The 18799-nt window shown below is 32.6% G+C and overlaps 1 protein-coding gene across 14 annotated transcripts in view; it reads right to left on the bottom strand.

The window, feature by feature from the left end:
- Window positions 1–2392: 2392 nt before the first annotated feature.
- The window catches only part of LOC143222580 (nonsense-mediated mRNA decay factor SMG5-like), a 33402-nt gene continuing 16995 nt past the window's right edge, over window positions 2393–18799 (bottom strand). For 6 of the 14 annotated variants that reach the window (XM_076449259.1, XM_076449250.1, XM_076449248.1 and 3 more), the window contains 3 exons: window positions 8615–8744; window positions 7091–7147; window positions 4882–5004 (listed from right to left, as the gene is read on the bottom strand). In XM_076449259.1, coding sequence (XP_076305374.1) covers window positions 7119–7147; window positions 8615–8744 — 159 coding nt within the window. In that variant the 3' untranslated portion in view covers window positions 4882–5004; window positions 7091–7118. Of the gene's footprint in view, window positions 2624–4881; window positions 5005–7090; window positions 7148–8383; window positions 8745–16008; window positions 16128–18799 lie in introns of those variants that run through there. The other 8 variants (XR_013012340.1, XR_013012342.1, XR_013012343.1 and 5 more) reach the window with 6 other exon arrangements.

Below are 18799 nucleotides of genomic sequence, written 5' to 3'. Positions count from 1 at the left end.
CTAATAATTGCAGACAGTCTGTAAGGCATTTCTGCAACAAGTTTAATCAAACTGTCCTTTGGGACTTTACTCCAAATCCCTCTCATAAATTTTCTTCAGAATTAACTTTGATTTGTCAAGTTTTTGATCTATAAAATTCCAGATTTGTTCAACTGGGCTGAGATCAGAGCTCTTTGGGGACCATCACTCCAACAGTTTCTTTCTTAGCTAAGTAATTTTTGCTTAGGTTGGATGAGTGTTTGAAATCATTAACTTCTTGACAGTACAATCCAGTAATATGCAAACCACTGGGTATACTTTGACAGATCAGTATCTGATGGTAGTTGCACTGGTCCATTGTTTCAGCTATTTTACAAATATCTTTTGTCACCTCAGCACAAAAACACCACCAAACCATCACACTGGTTCCCCCAGTACATCATGGTAGATGCTCTATATTGAGGTAAATATATTTCACTTTTTTTTTCTTCTGCTGGATGTATAACCTATGTTATGAACCAAATATTGCAGACTTTAACTCAACTGTCCATAACACCCCTTTCAAATCATCAACAGTACAGTTTACGTAATTTTTAGCAAATTTCAGTATCTTGACAATACTTGAAAACGAGGTAAAGGTTTTCTTAACTGCTACATAACCAAATACTCCATTCTCATTGAGTCTCCTTGATACTGTAGATCTGGTCACTTTTCTGTTATTTGGTACATGGTCGTTTATCTCATAGTTTGAGATCAACAAAAGTCTTCCTTCTGCTTCAAAGACTGCATAAACAAAGATATTAAAAAACATCGGTATCATTTAATTTAGGTGTTCTACTTTTCCTTTCCTATTTTCAAATTTACACATCTCAGTCTCTTGATCTATGGTGTACTTGACAGTGTTTGGGAAGCATTTCAAGTCAGCAACAATTTGTCAGAGTCCAACAAACATCTCATAAAGCTTTTACATAATCTCTGCTCTACTAACTATGTTCTGTGCTTTTGGAAAGTGTAATATTGTTGTGTATGCTGGTGGGTGTGGCAAGAGGTGTCTGATTTTCTATCTGATAGCTCTGTAACTAAACAAGATACAAAGCTATAAATATTTTGTTTCAGTGATGATGGTAATATAGTGAGTAATATATGTTAAATTTTGTACTTATAGTTGTGAATAAATTTGAAAAGGGGACAGTCTATAATAAAAAACTGTCACATTTGTCACAGTAGGAGAAATTTGGGATTTTAAAGAATATTGCTTTATAAAAGTAAGAAACTAAAACTTATACTATTGTAAAATATAGATTTTTAGCTACAATTTTATGCTATACTAATTAGTAGAACGTAAAAAACAGTTTAATTAAATCCTGAATGCAAATCACTTAAAACCTCATGACATGTGCAGTAAAGGATGTATGTGGACACAGCTAAATTGTGTATCATTCTCTACATGAGCAAGAACCTAATGAGGTATTCACTTGAACTTAAAGAGTTAATAAAAACTGCAATCATATCAATTGTCATGAAATTATAAACCTGTTAAAATTAGATATTTTGATTATTTCAATACTTAAAAAATTGAATTATAAATATATATATGTTTGTTTGTTATTAAGTACAGAGCTAGATAATGGTATATTTTGTGTGTTGAGTTTTAGCTTCATTATTTATTTTTGACTTCAAGATTTTAAGCTTTGGCAATTTGAGAGAGGGAGCTCACAAATCAAGGATCTCAAATTTGATTCCAACTAACATCAAAATTGCTCACTATTTGTTTGATATGACAAAACTACAAAGGCTATCTCTGTTGCTGCCACTCATTTTGAGTTACTGACTGGAGGAAAGACAAACAGCTAGCAACACACACTGCCAACTTTTCTGGTTTTACTTGTACATACGATGATTTAAGAACACTGTATTAATCAGTTAATGAAGCAAGTCCAGTCTGATTAAAGTATTCATCTTTTCACTTCAGGTTCATGCTTTATATAGCTTACAACATATCTGTATTCCTTCAGCACATATGAATATCTCAACAACAGGATTTCAATGTGAATCTCATAACTCAGTGAGCAGACAATATGACAAAACATTATTGATCAATAATTACAGAAGTGACCGGCTATAATGAGCAATTTGCAATTCCTATGGTGTGAAGCATAATTATAATTAATTATACTTGTCATACAACAGCAGTATTATACCTATTGTACTTTTTAATACTAAAATTCCTTATCTAGACCCTCTAGTGATTTTCAGGAATTAGAAAAGTGTATATCAAAAATATTTCAACAACAACAAAAAACTTAAGTTTAAGAATATTCATTTCTGTAACATCTATAGTAAAACAAAGTAATAAATATTCAATATATAAATATGTAATACACTGTCAACAAATGATGTTTCATGCAATGAGTTGATGAAAACACAAATATTTATTTATAAAACAATACATAACCTGCATAATTTCTTCTTAAAGAATTTACAAGAATATTACTTTACATGAATAAGACAGAGCAATTTCAGTAAAAACTTGAAAGAACTAATTCTTTTTTTTGATACAATAATTCATGATGAACAACGAAGACATTTTTTTATTGCCATGTTCTTGACATTCACAGCTTTCAGTACGCATTTGTCGTAAGGCCTAGAACAAGAAGAATAAAAATAATGTCACTATCATGTGTTAAAGATTAAGGTTCAAAGTTCACCCTGAAATAATTATGGGTAGAAAAGAAGGAAAGTAGTAGCAATTAAGTACATTCATGAGAAAACATTATCCAACAGTAATGTATTATCTAATGCAGGGTTCACAACCTTTGGCACTCAGCGACATGAAAATGTAATTGATGAAATAAAATTAATGTTATCCCAAGCTACTTCTAACAATGCTACGCTGACTCCCCTGCCAAGGCTTTGCATCCCCTGGGGTTAGCGACCCACCGTTGGGAACCCTGATCTAATGGTTGAGATAACCTTGTTAAAGAATGCCTGAGATCTTAACATTCAACACGTCGAGAGTTAGGCATAATTAACATACTAGAAGAGTAAAATGAAACCAAAATATATTTAATAAACGAGTGTAATCTATAATGAAATTGATAACACATGCATATAGTTGTTATAAATTATCACATACCTAGACTTTACACATGTAAAAATACAGATACAATAAGTTACTCAAAGAAATGCAGCTATGTTTAATCAAGTGATATAACTGAACAATGGAATGTAAGCATTCACATGGATACAAGTTACTTATATGCATTAATATTTCTACATATATCATATATAATAAGGCTTAGAAACAGCAAAGTTGTAAAAGTATAAAATAGAGACACTATTAAACTTGTGGTAAGAAATCTCAATCATGAAGTTATCCTTGGTCTATAGACAGCATTAACTGATTCATGCACGCCTATCAAAAATCATCTAAGAGGAACAGTCCAGTCCTTATTTAGCAGTAATTTTGGGATTACCAATAACTTTCATTGAGTTCATATGCATATCAGAATCCAAAACTTCTAAATTACTAAATTATATAAATGCTAGAGTAAAATTATAGTGAGTCAAACACTGCCAGTCATCATAGCCATGTATTCTTCCTGCCAACCAAATCTCTGCTTCCCAGTAAGCATTTTCTTTTACTTGGTTTTATTTTCTTACAATGATTTTGTTAATCTTTTATTAAAAATGTTTCAAGTAATGAGAACCAGCAGATGCTTAAAAGTATAAGGTTACTAAAACAAAGTAGATAAGGAAGGGTCTGAATACATATTTCATTTATTATTTAAACCTTCACCTCTGTCTCATTTCCTTATCACTGTATAAATCTTCTGGAGTTGGTGATCCATACACTTATCACAGACTGCATATCCAGTGATTTAAGTACTACTTGTAACATGGTAATTGCCTCACAATAATGTCTGTTACGATCCTACTAATAACACTGCACAACAAAGTTTTTGCTTCTTGAACACTGTTGGGTGTTCCTTATAGGTTTTTGGCTGTTGATCAAAAAAATCACATCCAAATTTGCCCATCACGTACCGTTTCATTGAAATCCTCAGTTTTGCTACAATGGAAAAATGATATCTGGGCAACTGGAATCCATCAATGCTTGCTGACTACTGTTGGACACTGCAACGTGATGCACCGGACATTGAATACAAACGAAAATCAGGAGCAAAACACTTCTAATTATGTTGAACTTAATAGCGTATTAGAAACATAAATGCAATTAAATACGTTATTGCCAGTAAACAGTTAACTGACTATTTCTCAGAGTTCCAATGTGATGAAGCAAAACCAAAACTATATCTATGCATACCCACCAGGTACCTGCCACAATCAGCAATAACTTTTTTGGAAAGCAAAACTTTTCAAAAAAAATAGTTGTGCAGTGTAATTAATGTAACTTTAATAAATTAACAGAGAATTTATCTTGTTGGTATTGTTTAGCTATAAACAAAATCCAATATGGAATCATATACTAGTGATAAAACTGCTCAATGTGTTATAAAAAAGAAGATAAGAAATTAGAAAATTTGAATTTTCAACTTAAAGATGCACCTTATGTACATGAGGGCTAAACAGCTAAGTCAAACACTTCCTATAACTCAAGTTCTGCTACTCACAATTTCAAGTTATCCACCCTCACAACCTGAAATACTAATTATTAGGCCATACAAAAGAGGTAATACTTATGCAGATATTTAAAAAACGAAATTTTCAAGTGTACATACATTAAGAATTAGATGACAGAAATCATCAATCCTTAGTAAAAGAGTCAAAAACAGTTACTCAGAACTTTTGAACATACTGAAGGATATAATAGTAAAATAGAATGGACAATTTTTTGACAAAAAATGTTTGATAACTTCATAAGATTTCTTTATAATGTACCTGATAGTTACCAGTATGGTATCCACTCATATACCATGACATCAGCATTGAAGCTAGAGCTTCATCATCTGTGACACCTTCATCATCCAGAGGAAAAGGTGGTAGTGGTGGAATATCTGGAATCTTAATTAAGTAAAATAGTAAGTTAGAAGCAAAAGTACCCATTACAAGTGACAGAAAACATTTAAGATAATCTTTTTTTTTAATTATTTTATGGACTTTAAAAAGGTTAGTTGTGTTGCACTCTTGATTTTATTCACTTAGAGTAAAGCTTTGAGCTATTTATGTTACCCAGCATGAAAAGTAACTGCACAGCACTTAAGTCAGGCTAAGAGCTGCTCAATAATAACATATAATAAATCAACATTTTTATTATTTATGTTACAATTTAAAAATGTGAATGACAGTATTATTAATTCTTAATAATTTAGTTTAGAATATCCTGCAAAAAAAGAACACCTGGTGTCAACATCATTCCTGCTTGTTCTCACATCACTTCTGAAGTGAATGTTGGTTTTTGCCTGCATGTGAATGTTGATTTTGGCCTGCATGTGCAGTTTTCGAATGGGAGACAGATGAACACTGAGGCAGACAATATGGTTCACAATATGTTCAAAGTTAATTTTAAACAGTAGCTTTTGTTTAGCTCATTTAACCATTTCTAGACAAAAGCAATGTCACTGATACCTTTTGGTTTTTTACTTCTCAAAGTAGAAACTATTTAATCAAAGTGCATGATATTTAGTACAAACACACTAAATAGTGGTATCTAGTATTGGCTTAAAATTTTCCTATAATTTGATGAGCATATGTATATGTATGAAACACAGACATCACATGAACACTGTTAAAGGCTCAATAAAGATACTTTACTATTGTTTTGATTTTTTGTTTAAAATTAAATTTTTACTAATTGAATGATATACTACAGTGTTATTGAGTTGCAATATTTATAAGTCTATCGTTCAGTGTACGATACGCAGTTAAACATATTCTGACGACTCAGATCTTTACTGGATATTAGTTTCTTGTTAATCCTGTTCAAACAAAATAAATAAATTAACACATTACTGCCTTTATTTGTGATAGGGAAAAATGTTTTCAATTTGCAGAAGACTTAAAATTACTATCAACCTTGTTGTGGTATTTAGTCAATAATGATAATAAATTTGTTAAGTAGGGGATATCTGTAAAACTTAACAAATTTCTTTCTAGACGAAAGCACATTTTTAAGAATATGCAAACAAGGGTATTTGGAAGAGTTTTATCATACAAAATTAAGGGTAATTCAAAACTGTTTAACAAAATCAAAACAATGTGAATAAAAACAGGAAGTTTCATATTTTTTAAAAAGAGCATTGCTGAAAAATATTATAAAGACAGCACATAGCCAATTTTTTAATTTTTTTTTAATTTGGTTGCATAGATTGTAGGGAGCGTGCACATATTAATTAATCAAACCTAGTTGATTAACGAGCCTATTAACTGATCAATTAGCAAATGCCATTTATGACACACACTAGTCATGTTATCAGGATTTTAATAGCAAAAGAGGGAAGAATTCTTTAAAAATAAGCATTTGTGAAAAGTTTGAACACAAACTGGGTGGCATTCAATTGATAACCAACAGTGTAACAAACATTTGTATGTAAAAGTGACTTATTTTAAAATATTTTTAAAAGCAAGTGGATGTGTGATATTTGTTTACTGTTGAAATTTATTGCCAACAAGTTCCAAACACCTACTGCAAAAAATCCAGTCCATACATACTTAAAACCTGATACATATCTTTTTCATTAAATGAGCAATGAATGGAAGAAAGGTAGCCACAAGTTCATATAAGTGATGTTTGGAAAAATGACTACTCAAATAAAAGAAAATATTACAATGATACTGTTCACTGATTGTTGGAAATTGTGTGCATTATATTGTAAATTCACTAATATATTATTAAGAAAATATTTACAAATTCTGACAAATGTGTGTAAAAAATGATGTTCACCACAGTGATGCCATATGTAAATTTCTCTGTTATTTGTATGAAAACATTTGCAAATTGTGGGATAACCTTGCAAGCTAGTAAACCAAATAACATATTAGCATAAACATATGTACTCTTTGTTTTTTGAGAAATTATTTAAGAACTGAGAGGTGAGTTTACAAATTTTCAAGACAAATGAGTGAGTCAGTTCAACATATATGGACTTACAAAAGATGTAGATGGTCCATGGAGTTGTTCAGCATACTGCCAAGCTGGATTGGAACCCTGTACATACAATTGAACAAAACGGTTCAAGCTTATATAAGTAATAAACAGTGACAATCTATATAAAAAAAAAGCAATGAAAAATTACCTTGACTTATAGTTAGCTTTATTACAATAAAAATTCAGTTATACAAATTTAGAAATATGTTTTTCTTGTTATAATTTTAATTGAGATGTTTTGTATTTTGTGATGTCTATAAATGTTCTAAGTGTTTACAGTTGGAGTGATTTACATGCTGCATCTTAAGTTTTGAAGACTTGGAAAAATATATTTTAATATTGAAACATGTATCACATAGTTACTCTGTCACATAATGTGTCAGTTAATTAGTTAGTAAGTCTGTTACCATGTTCTCAATCACTTACTGAATTAGTGGAGGTTAAACAGCCAGATTTGATTTAGTACCACAGATAGGAAAGTTTATTTTATATGTGAGTTAGACCTATCCCTTAGTTATTGTTAGTTCATGAAATTATGTAAGTTGTAGAGATTTCAGCTAAAGAGATAATCACTTTTTTTCCTGTAAGCAGACTGGAATTAGTAATATTTTTACTAAGTAATAAAAGAAAACAACACACCAATAGAGACTGTTGCAATATTAGCATAAGGAATAATAATATTTTAGTGTAAATAAAATAGAATCAAGACTTCAAGATGACAGTGTATGTTTGAACCAAGATTAAAAACATGTTGGAAATCACAAAACAGTGGTAATAACGTGAAGAAAACGAGAACAAATAGATGTGAAATAAATTAACAGAAATTAGAATAAAGAGAAGGAAAATTAGAAGATCAAAAACACACAAGGTAAAAACAAGAGAATTAATAACAAAAATAAATTTCATTGAAGAGAGTATTGGAAATGTGCAGGAGGATAATAAGAACAAAGCTGAAGTCGTAAAATAAAATGAAATAAAAACCACTACAATATGAGCTCTTTCATAAGGTGGGCTTTTCTTCTTCAGGGGCAAACTGGTGGTGGTGGTGTAATCAAATGAATGATATTTATATACAGAGAGGGAGTTTAGTGATATTATGAAGGTCATCCAGATGTCATTTGTCTATAAATTATTTTATTTCTTAAAACACCTAGAGACTGATGTCTGTGGAAAAATGTTATATTTTAATTTAGTCAAATATATGTGTATTTAAAACTATGCTTAGGTGTTTAAGTAAAATAAAGGTGACAGGTATGAAAAAATTATCTTAAAATGAAAAACAGCAAATTTTAGAAAATTCAGCTTTCATATTTCATAAAAAAATAAGGAAAGAACAGTTATTTTTATTTTTTTGACAGAGATAAAACCAATGAACAGAGATCACCAATTCCAGGAGCTAGATTAATTCTGAAAGGTTGAACAGTTTAGATTAGCAATCCAATAAGCTTCTTTTATTTCTCTATTTGCTTTAGTTCTGAAAATTCATTATTCACTAGTAAGTTCACAAGTGACCTGTAAAGACCATACCTGAAAACCTGTATGACATGCATGAGGTGGCATAAATGATTGGATGTGAAACAGTTTCTTTGCAGGTTTTGTTTCCAGGCTTTAGAGATCCGTACCTGGTTCCAATCCATTCCATACTCTCACTATGGTTCTAAATAATGAATTTAGATGATACAATGTAAATGCAATTCACTTTCAAATGTTAAAACTTTTCTTACCTGAAAAATGTATTTCAGAGATACCTACTTCTCTGCACCACAAAGAGTGAGTGATTTCCTTCACACACATAGTTATATAAGTTCTTGCACATTCTACAAGCCTTTAACAAAGCTCCCATTTCTACACATGCTAAGCGTTCTGTGCTAGTCTATAATATATAAAACTGTATAATAAATTACGCATAGTAGTTATTGAAAGGGAAAAATGAAGTATATTGTAGGTTAAACCACCAATGATAAGATGTTAACTACAGAGAACTATATTTTAATAATACATACTGATGTGGATAAAACTGTTGGGTAATACTTTCTTCAAGTACGTTTAGCTGAATAGTAAATGGAAAAGTCTTAAATTAAAGATTACACAATAATATAACAGATTAACACTTATAACAATGTTTAAAACAATACAATAAAGAAATTAGACTGTTTTGTACATATAAAACAATATACATGTATATTATAATTTAAGAAAAAAAAAATCCACAACTGAAAATTTTGTAAAAGAAATGAAAAATTAGTTTGTGAAAGTTAAAAAAAAAAACATCACTGAAAAAATAATACATGATTAAATAAATGCATAATACTGTATAAAAATGTTTAAAAGAAGGTAAAGCAAAGAACAGAAACTTTAAAAAAAGCTAAAGCTTTCATTTATCCTATCAAGATATCTTTGAACATTTTAAAGTAATTATTTTGCAAACTAGTGTTAAGCCACTGGTTTATCTGTGTTACAGCTTACTGTGACCGCAAAATTTATGAACAATATGTTAGTTTTTCCTATTTATAATTTTCTACAACACATGAATATGATGGAATATATGATGCATTTTTATATGTGGTTAAAATGATCCATTTTATTCATAATTTTTTTTCTTATAACTTGTGTTCACTAATTCTCTATTATACTATTTTAACCATTTGTAATCATTACTGTACACATTTCTTTGTTAAAGTCATATAACCTTTGAAGATTTAGAACATTTTCTTTCACAAATTTACTGTTCAACTACAGATAACTGAAGAAGGGCACTGCCCAAAGGGCTGTATCTACAATAGTATATATTAAAAAATAAATATATCTGTAGTAAACGTCATGTTGTCTTTGGTGGTTTAACTGATGACATACTTCTTTTCTTCTTAAAATGTAATAATAACAAACTATACTTTCACCAATAAGAGAGCAATACATCATCCATACTTAGTAATCCATACAAACATCTGCCTCATGAGGCAAACTAAATACACCAAAAGTGAAGGAAGAATGGGAGGTGGTGTATCAATCTGAAATACATTTACAGGTAAAATAAATGTTAACTTTAGAAATGTTACTAATCTTTTTGCATCACTAAGAGCTAAATTCTCACCTTGAAATGGTGGAAAGAAATTATAATGATGAACTCTTTTCTGGAAACAGCACCAGGAAGGGAAAGCCCATGGGGTGTGATATCCATAAGGTGGGTAAGTTAATGGGGAGCATTTGTTGAAAGACTATGTCCATCTCAAGTTGAGAATACTCTTTGCCCAATAGAGGTAGTAGAGCAAAACATAATGCCATAGAAACCTTTTTTTTTTTTTTTTTTGGATGCCAACATATCACTGAGATGGACAGAATGGCAGACTGTTCAACTGTTCATTAACTTGCAGATGGATAGCTGGGCATGAGCATATAGTGTGATTAAAGCTATAATTCAGGCTATTCAATACTGGATATCATACAAATGAGGTGTACAAAGAATATCATCCCACAGCTCATTGGTCTGGATCTAACAGTCAAGATTGGCTTGATTCATAATTTAATGACATGTCTTGTACTACACAACCAGGTAACACTCTAGCTCTACTTCTGAATACAGGTGTGTGTTCACTTGGTTTTGTATTACAGCAATCACATCACTAAATGAGAAATTCTCCATATCTACTTCCTCAGCAGCTTGTAACTAATGAAGCAAAGCCACCCCCTCCAAAAGAAACAAAACAAAACAAGTGTACTATAAGAAATAGGGGAAGAGAGAAATTTGCATGGGGAGAATACTGAAGATGTGAATGGACCACTGTCATCAGACACAATCACCTGGAATTATGTCCATTACTTAGAGACAGCACAAAGGTTACTACAACTAAAGACACCAGGTGTTTGTGTATAGACACCCCCTGACTGTCAATTTGTTTTACATTTTTGTCAATTAATGATTGGCTGGTCTTGTATAAAACTCCATATCAACAGCAGGCAATAAGCAGAGGCAGATGGCTTAACATTTTCCATGCTACCCATTGAATGCATATTTTGGGTAAGTATTTCCTGTTACACACCAACTGCTTATTGGTACATCCCACTGTCTGGATAATATATATATGTTGAATAAGGTAGTTATAAGACCAGAAAAAAACAAAGAAAAAACAAACAAGCAGTCCAGAAGATAGAGAAACCACTGTATGGATAGGTTCCAAATCTGGGAGAGAGTTGTTCTGTGGAGTGGAAACTGACAACAAGAGGGAGACAAAAGCCAGGATACATGAAACGTTACTGTGGTGTATGTGATGGGACACTATTGTATCACATCCTATAGTATCTGAGATTGAAAGTAAAGTGAGTGGAAAGGCAGTAATGATAGGAGGTCAAAAGTGAGAGAAAATCCACTACAAATACCAGAAGATAGAGAAACCACTGTATGTAAAGGTACCAGATCTAGGAGAGAGTTGTTCTTCTATCACCTAAGCTTAAGTTTTCAAGACATGATTCATAAGTAACTAAATGTGATGATCATGATCGTATATGAGAAAGACCAGAACCAAGACAAAAGAAGTTCTGAGAGTGAGTACTTCCACAATGGGGGAGGGAACAACAGATGTTTTTGAATGGATCACAATAAAAATACCAAACAGATGAGACAGAAAATGAAGGTTAGACTGTGAGGAGAGACTAGCTCAAAAATGTAGAACCAGAGAAACCTTGCCCTTGGCATCAGAAATGGATCAGCCATCCAGAGCTGTACCTCATTGGAACAGAAGCAGCTGAAAGGTGTAGTTACAGAACTGGTGGGTGTTAAGCACTAAGTACCACCTACAGTCACCAAAGATACAGAAACTCACATTTATATGCAGAAGGAGCACACAGTCACTGATCTGAGATCTGAAAGGCTCCAATCATATGCAAGTCTGTATAAATGGGAAAAAAAGGGTATCCAGGGCCATGTGAGATCAACTGATACCTGCATTGACAGGTCATAAACTACTGAAGGAAATGTGTATGGGCAAATCTAAGAGGAACAAAAGATTCAAGAGAAGAGGGAATCCTCCAAAATAACTCATGCAGGAAACAAAGGAAACACAAGAGTCCTGGTATCAAAAACCTCCAAGTAACAAAGACAAAAAATGTAGGCTGTGCCTTCTCCACGAATGTAGTTAGAGGAGGGTTGAGATTGAAATGAGACTACTCCTGAAGGAAAAGGGAAGTCAAAACAAAGTAAGCCACACTCGGTGTGGTAAGTGGAGACCAAGTGTCTATAGATTAGTGATATAATAGGCTTCAAGAATATGACCTCAGAGAAAAAAAAAAGTCTGGGCCATAACCAACTTAAAAGGAACTATTGAGAATCAAATATTTGATCACTGAGGTAAATCAAAGGAAGCAAAAAATATGTAGACAAATCAAGATGTGGAAGTTATCCATCATGATGAGAAAACTGACCAAAAGAAAGACCAAAATTGGGTTAAGTGGGACAGACTAATAGCCTTCTGCCTTCATTGGAATGATAAAAAAATACAGAAGTAGAACTCTAGAATGGAGCAGAGGAATTACCTCACAGCCTATTCAATAGGAGAGGTGCAGAGTAAAAGATGGAAGGAAAAACCTCTGAGAAAGAACCTACAGAACTTCATAGGATGTAGCAAAGGGATTCACCAATGGAAAAGTTTTTACAGGACTGAAGTCAACAAGTAGCTCCAGGAATGAATTGCCTCCATGGCTTAAGGGAGATAGTTAATAGTAAGAAGAGGACAAGAGAAAGAGGAGGATCACTCCAAAAAAAACAATATATATAGACATACAAAATAAAAATCTGGTGAATACGAACACTGCTGAAGAACTGCATCATCAGCTGAAGATACCAACTTAATTAAAAAAACACAAAAAACCCAAACACCATATCACAAGGACCCAAGACAGAAGTCCTGGATAAGGGTTAAACAGAAAATAAAGCAACCTAACAAGGAGCAGTCCAAAAAAATATCCAACTAAATGGAACAAATGGAAGAAAACCCAGAGCAAAGTGGAAAACAAATATGTGCAAGCTGCCTCACAAAAGCTGGAAGGGTCATGATGGATAAAAAGGAGCAGAAGAACAAAAAAGAAATTGAAATAAGGTGAAAAAGGGTAGATTGAAAGAAAATGTAAGAAAAATATATCTCTAGACTCAAAGAATCAGGTGAAAGAGGACCATGCAGGTGTTCAAGATTTAGCAGAAATTAACTGCAGAAAGAGAAAACAAAAGACACATAACTGTAAATCCCAAGCATAGAAAGACAAAAGTAGAACTTCAATGAGAAGTTAAAGCAAGTGTAGTTAGTATCCTACATCAGAGATAAGAATCAACCCAGCCAAATTGTGCACAATGGCAGTAATATCACTGATCATTGTCTGCAGTTGTCATTACAGTATAGTATGACTTCTGTAAAAGAGTTTTAAAAACCTTGAAGGATATCATTAATGTGGGAACATTCAGTTGAAAACATGAAGCTCATATTATGATAGTCCTTTTTCTTAAATCATAAAGAAAGAAAATAACGGCAATAATTAGAAATACACTAAAACAAGTATGGCAATAGCCATAGATCTAATAATGACCTTGAAGATTACTGGATGAAACTTGTACATTGGATTAAATAACAATAACAGGTAGTAGGACATGTTTCCCTAACAATAAAAGGTGAATTAAAAGAAAATCAAAATCAACATAATTCAAATGAAAGTTCTAACTGTTAAGTTTAAACTTAGTATTATTCTACTTGATAATGAAGAAAGGAAAGACTACACTTGTGTTTGTGGTGACTACTACACATAAAAGATGTGTCACCCTCCTACTGCTGGGGGCTATGGTTTAATAATGATGAAACAACAGACTGGTACAATGCACATTAATAGATGTAGGAATGAGAGCTTTGTTAGAGGCCTGCAGCATGCTCAGGAACTTACACTGAAGTGCACACTCAGGTAATAACTCTTTCTGGTGAAAAGATTGTTTTGTTTTTGAATTTCACACAAAGCTACTCGAGGTCTATCTGTGCTAGCCGTCCCTAATTTAGCAGTGTAAGACAAGAGGGAAGGCAGCTAGTCATCACCACCCACTGCCAACTCTTGGGCTACTCTTTTACCAACGAATAGTGGGATTGACCGTCACATTATAATGCCCCACGGCTGAAAGGGCGAGCATGTTTGGCGATGGGGATGCTAAACCCGCAACCCTCAGATTACGAGTCGCATGCCTTAACACGCTTGGCCATGCCAGGCCCTGGTGAAAAGAACACAATTTTATTTTTAAACTAAAATACCTTTAAAATGAAACTAGAAGTATAATTTTAGCAGTTACCTCTTGGAAAGAATGATGTTACTACAAGTAATCTTTAGTATTTGAAATAATAATTCCAATAATTATCATTAATTTTTATAGCTTTATAGATTTCAGTTTTAGAATAATGTTACACATACTTCTACCAGCTTTAAGTACAATACTAAATATTTAAACATTTTAACATGCAAGTATTAAGTTATCTGAAGGAAAAAAACTTATTCTGTGCAATAATTAAAAGGATTTCTTTCAATTCTTGAAAAAAGTATTATTTTGTACAAGATAAAACACACAAAAATAAAAATGTGTGGAGCAACCAGTGACATCAAAGCTGTCTACTTCCATTGGCACTAAGACTAAATAGTTGTAAACAAAATGGGAATAAACCTAAAAGAACACAGTCAAAGGTTGACAAATACTACATAAAGTTTAGATACAAAAATCACTGTGGCAGAGTTTAGAAACAAAGCATTTTTGTATTTATACTGTTTACAATACCATGCAATGCTTTTAAAACATTCACTTATGATATCTTTCATGGACACACATATATTCATTACAATATATTACATAAAAAAATAGCTTGTTCTCAGGCAATTATAATACTACTATAATACTATTTTATGAATTTATGTCATTATGTTTGGTATCAAATTGTAGATTATACTGTAAATTTTCATATTATACATTATTCAATTTCTTAATTTAAAAATAAATATTAAAAAACACTTTTAAACATTGATTTCTGTGTGTCACAAGGTATGTTAAATGCAGCATTGGTTCAGATTGGGTGTCCAAGTACGAAGCTTATTGTTTTGTACAAATTAGGAACTCAAATTACTGATACTGAGAAGCTAGAATATGAAATAAGAACCTCCTATCTTTTCTATTTGCTGATATATAATTCATATACTGAATTAAACACAGTGGCTCTACTCACCTCTTCCCATTTTTGAAAACAGGTCCTTATATGCACTTACATCTTGTGAATAACCAATCAAAAGCTTAAAATATCCCTCAAGTGGTTTTCTCAACCATTTTAAAGTATTACTTTGTGCTGGTAAGTTGGGTCTTTAGCCCGTTTGAAATTTCATATTCTTTAAGACCCAAATACAGCTTAGTTACTACACTTGATAAATTATAATGGTATCAATATAGTAATTTATAAATTTTTTGGTTATTCAAATGTATATATATAAAACCTTTAAAAATTATTTAAGTTCTCATCTTCCACGTGTGAAGTTTCTTAAATCTTAGCAGCCTAAGGCAAACAGCAACTGAGTACAAAGGTTGTAACTGGAAGAGATAATTGTTTGCTTTACTTCTTTATTTACAGTTCTATATTTTACAAAAGAAATAAGTTTAAAAACATATTTGTTAATTGTAGTAATGATAATACATATATAACTGAAAATACTAGCCCACTAAAGCTCAGCCAAGATAGGTAACTTTGTGATGACTAAAGGTCAGTTTTATGCTCTTGGATACAGTAAGATGGGTGCACATGTGCTGCATCCTTGTAGCTTCTGTGATGTAGGTTAGCAATGACTTAAAGGTCAATATAATAAATATATATAAATGTATAATGTTATACAAGTCTTAAATTACTGACTGAGTATGCATATTTTACCTCCACATCAATGTTATCAGCAAAATAACCTTGGGCTGCAAGTTCCTGCTGTGCTCTTGCATGCTTTCCTTGAGATGCAAGAAGATCTCCAATCCAAACTTCTTCCTCATTACCATACCCTAGAAAGTGAACAACACATGTCCCTTCTTGTTCATTAGTACTCATAACACATGCTTCATAGAGAAGTCCATCTTCAGAAAATATTGCCTGACAGTAGTCTCCCAATTTATAAAGTAACAGTATATATGTTTACTATCACAATCTTCTTATATATATCATAAGCTTAATAAAATAGAGAAAACGTATTTCAAACTTTCTTTAGTGAAGAAAGTTTGAAAATAATTTTTTACCTTACGCTTCTCTCATAAGACATATTTGAACTTTTAACTCAAAACTCAAGCTGAAACCATTTATTATAATTTAATTAAAAACTGAACAGCTGTTAGATTATGTAACACAATATGCAATTCTTCACCTTTGTTAGAAATGTTAAAAATTAAACTGATAACCTTAACATGAGGATTAAATGTAGGCTATCATATTAAAATATTATTAATATAAATATATAAAGCAGAAGTGTGATTCACTTGTATGTCTGTTTATTCTACATACACTTTTTGCCAGTTTCAACTAAAGTTGGCTTGTATCTATATGCCCCCTCCAGGAACTGCCATAGGAGGATTGTGTTCATCTAATTAAGATGTCAGACACAAACGTAACCAACTCATATTTATCATGTTAACCACATCTAAAACCTCCTCGCTGGGTACTGACATTTGCTTGAAGGTAAGGCAAGGATCATCACAGTCATTTCAGGCCCTAAAATCATGGATGTGAGGTAAACACAGACTCCAGGGCATGATACAGGATTGACCCAGAAATCTGGAAATGTGTCATCCTGTATTTGCTGGAAGCTCACTGCAAGCAATAAACTCCTGTCACTGTAGGACTGTGCCAAAACATTCAAAGGTCAGTAACATCCATATCTCATGAGAGAATGAGGGAGTGCCCAAGACAGAAACAGAAATATACTGCTTACTTTCCATTACCCAATTCACAGAAGGAAGAATCAAGGGAGACAGATGGACAACCCCAAACCTGTGTGAGGACTAAAGTTGATTGGCTCTCTTGATATTCAAAAACCAGCCTGCAGGATTCAAACATCTGCATGAGGATAGGATGAGCACATCCAATTGAAGAGGAGAACTGCATTTAGATGTTTAATTCTATGATGCCACTCAATTTAAGGGATGGTATACTCTTTACACCATCAGAACACCATTGCTGTATTTTGAACAGAATGGTTATAAATATATATATAGAACCCATCCATCAGGATGCCTCCATGATACCTGTGCTCAACCAAGGACCTAGAATAGGACCACTTCACTTTCAGAATTATGAGAAGATAGTGGATCACCTTCCATGAACAATAAATGAAATCAACATTGATAAAATAGGATGGCCATGCACTCACCAACCAGATAGCTTTGTGTTAAATCTGAACTGGAATTACAAGTACACTCCCATGGAGGCTGGTGCCACTCCTACTTACACTTGGAGAAAACAAAGTATGAAGGCCCCCACTTTGCCCTCTTCTCCTAGAGTGGAGAAACATGCTCAAACAATCTGAAGGAAAAGCTTTTGTCTGCCACTCCAGCAACAGAAAACTGTGGTTGGTACGGACTCCCAAGGATCACTGGTAACGTCTGGGAGATAAAAAGCATTGGAGGGACCTGAGGAACAGTACTCTAAAATCTGTGCAATATGTGAACCAAGTTTCCTACATGTCTGAAAGTAAACTGATCCCAGTTTATACAACCTGATGATAGGCAGGGACAACCAGGATTTCCTTTAGCTCTACTAGTGATTGTCCATGAGTGGCAGTCCATAATAAGGTGATACCATCCAATATGTGTCTAGATAGTCTTATGGAACACCTCATTTCAACACAGCCTGTTGCAGCCCATAGTAATTATAATTAAAATTGTTGTTAGTGTGAAACAGAGAAGGGATCCAGCAAAAAATAAAGGTATACTGGAATGAAATACTATATGATTGAGAAAATTACCTGTTAGAGTCTAACAGATGTAGTAAAAATTGAAAGCATTCAGAAAATGAAACTGCCAGATAATGTAAGAACTGAAATAGAAAATTAGTAGTAGTAGTCCACATACCAGCCCACTCAATGTCTTATAGAGGGCAATTCAACTGGGATGGTTAATGACATAGAAATATGATGAATCTAGTAAGATGCAACCTACAGAAGATTCCTCTTCTGTAATGATAATTTATTATAGGCTTATGTAAATCATTTACAAAGCCACCTTATGAAGGTAATGGAAGATAAGTCACAGGAAAACAAAGGATCCAATATATGAACAATTGATTCTTAGCACGTCGATATGAGTCAGTATGAGTCACTTAACACTACAGAGTCCTAACAGGCATAACAAATGATCATGATTGGAATGGTTAAAAAGGTGAGAAATGGCTGGCTAAAAAACTGTACAGAAAGAAGTGATAGGGAGAAATAGTACATTCATTTTACAACACTCAAGACAACTTAATGAGAACTAATATTAAGTGGTTTCACAGCCTTCATAGTATTAAGAGAGTCAGTAGAGATTATACAATTAGAGTAGTGCTAACTTCTATACATTTCAGAGCAAGTGATATTACATACAACTGAATAATGAACACAGAGCATGAAGGAAACTGTTGAACTAATACAAAGTTGTTGCAAACCACAGATGAACCCATGGTCAACTGATATTGAGTTATCTGTAAA

Source organism: Tachypleus tridentatus, chromosome 8 (genome assembly GCF_004210375.1).
Source record: "Tachypleus tridentatus isolate NWPU-2018 chromosome 8, ASM421037v1, whole genome shotgun sequence".
NCBI classification, from domain to species: Eukaryota; Metazoa; Arthropoda; class Merostomata; order Xiphosura; family Limulidae; genus Tachypleus; species Tachypleus tridentatus.
Note: the sequence above shows the minus strand (reverse complement) of the source record. Positions and strands in the feature narration are given on the sequence as shown.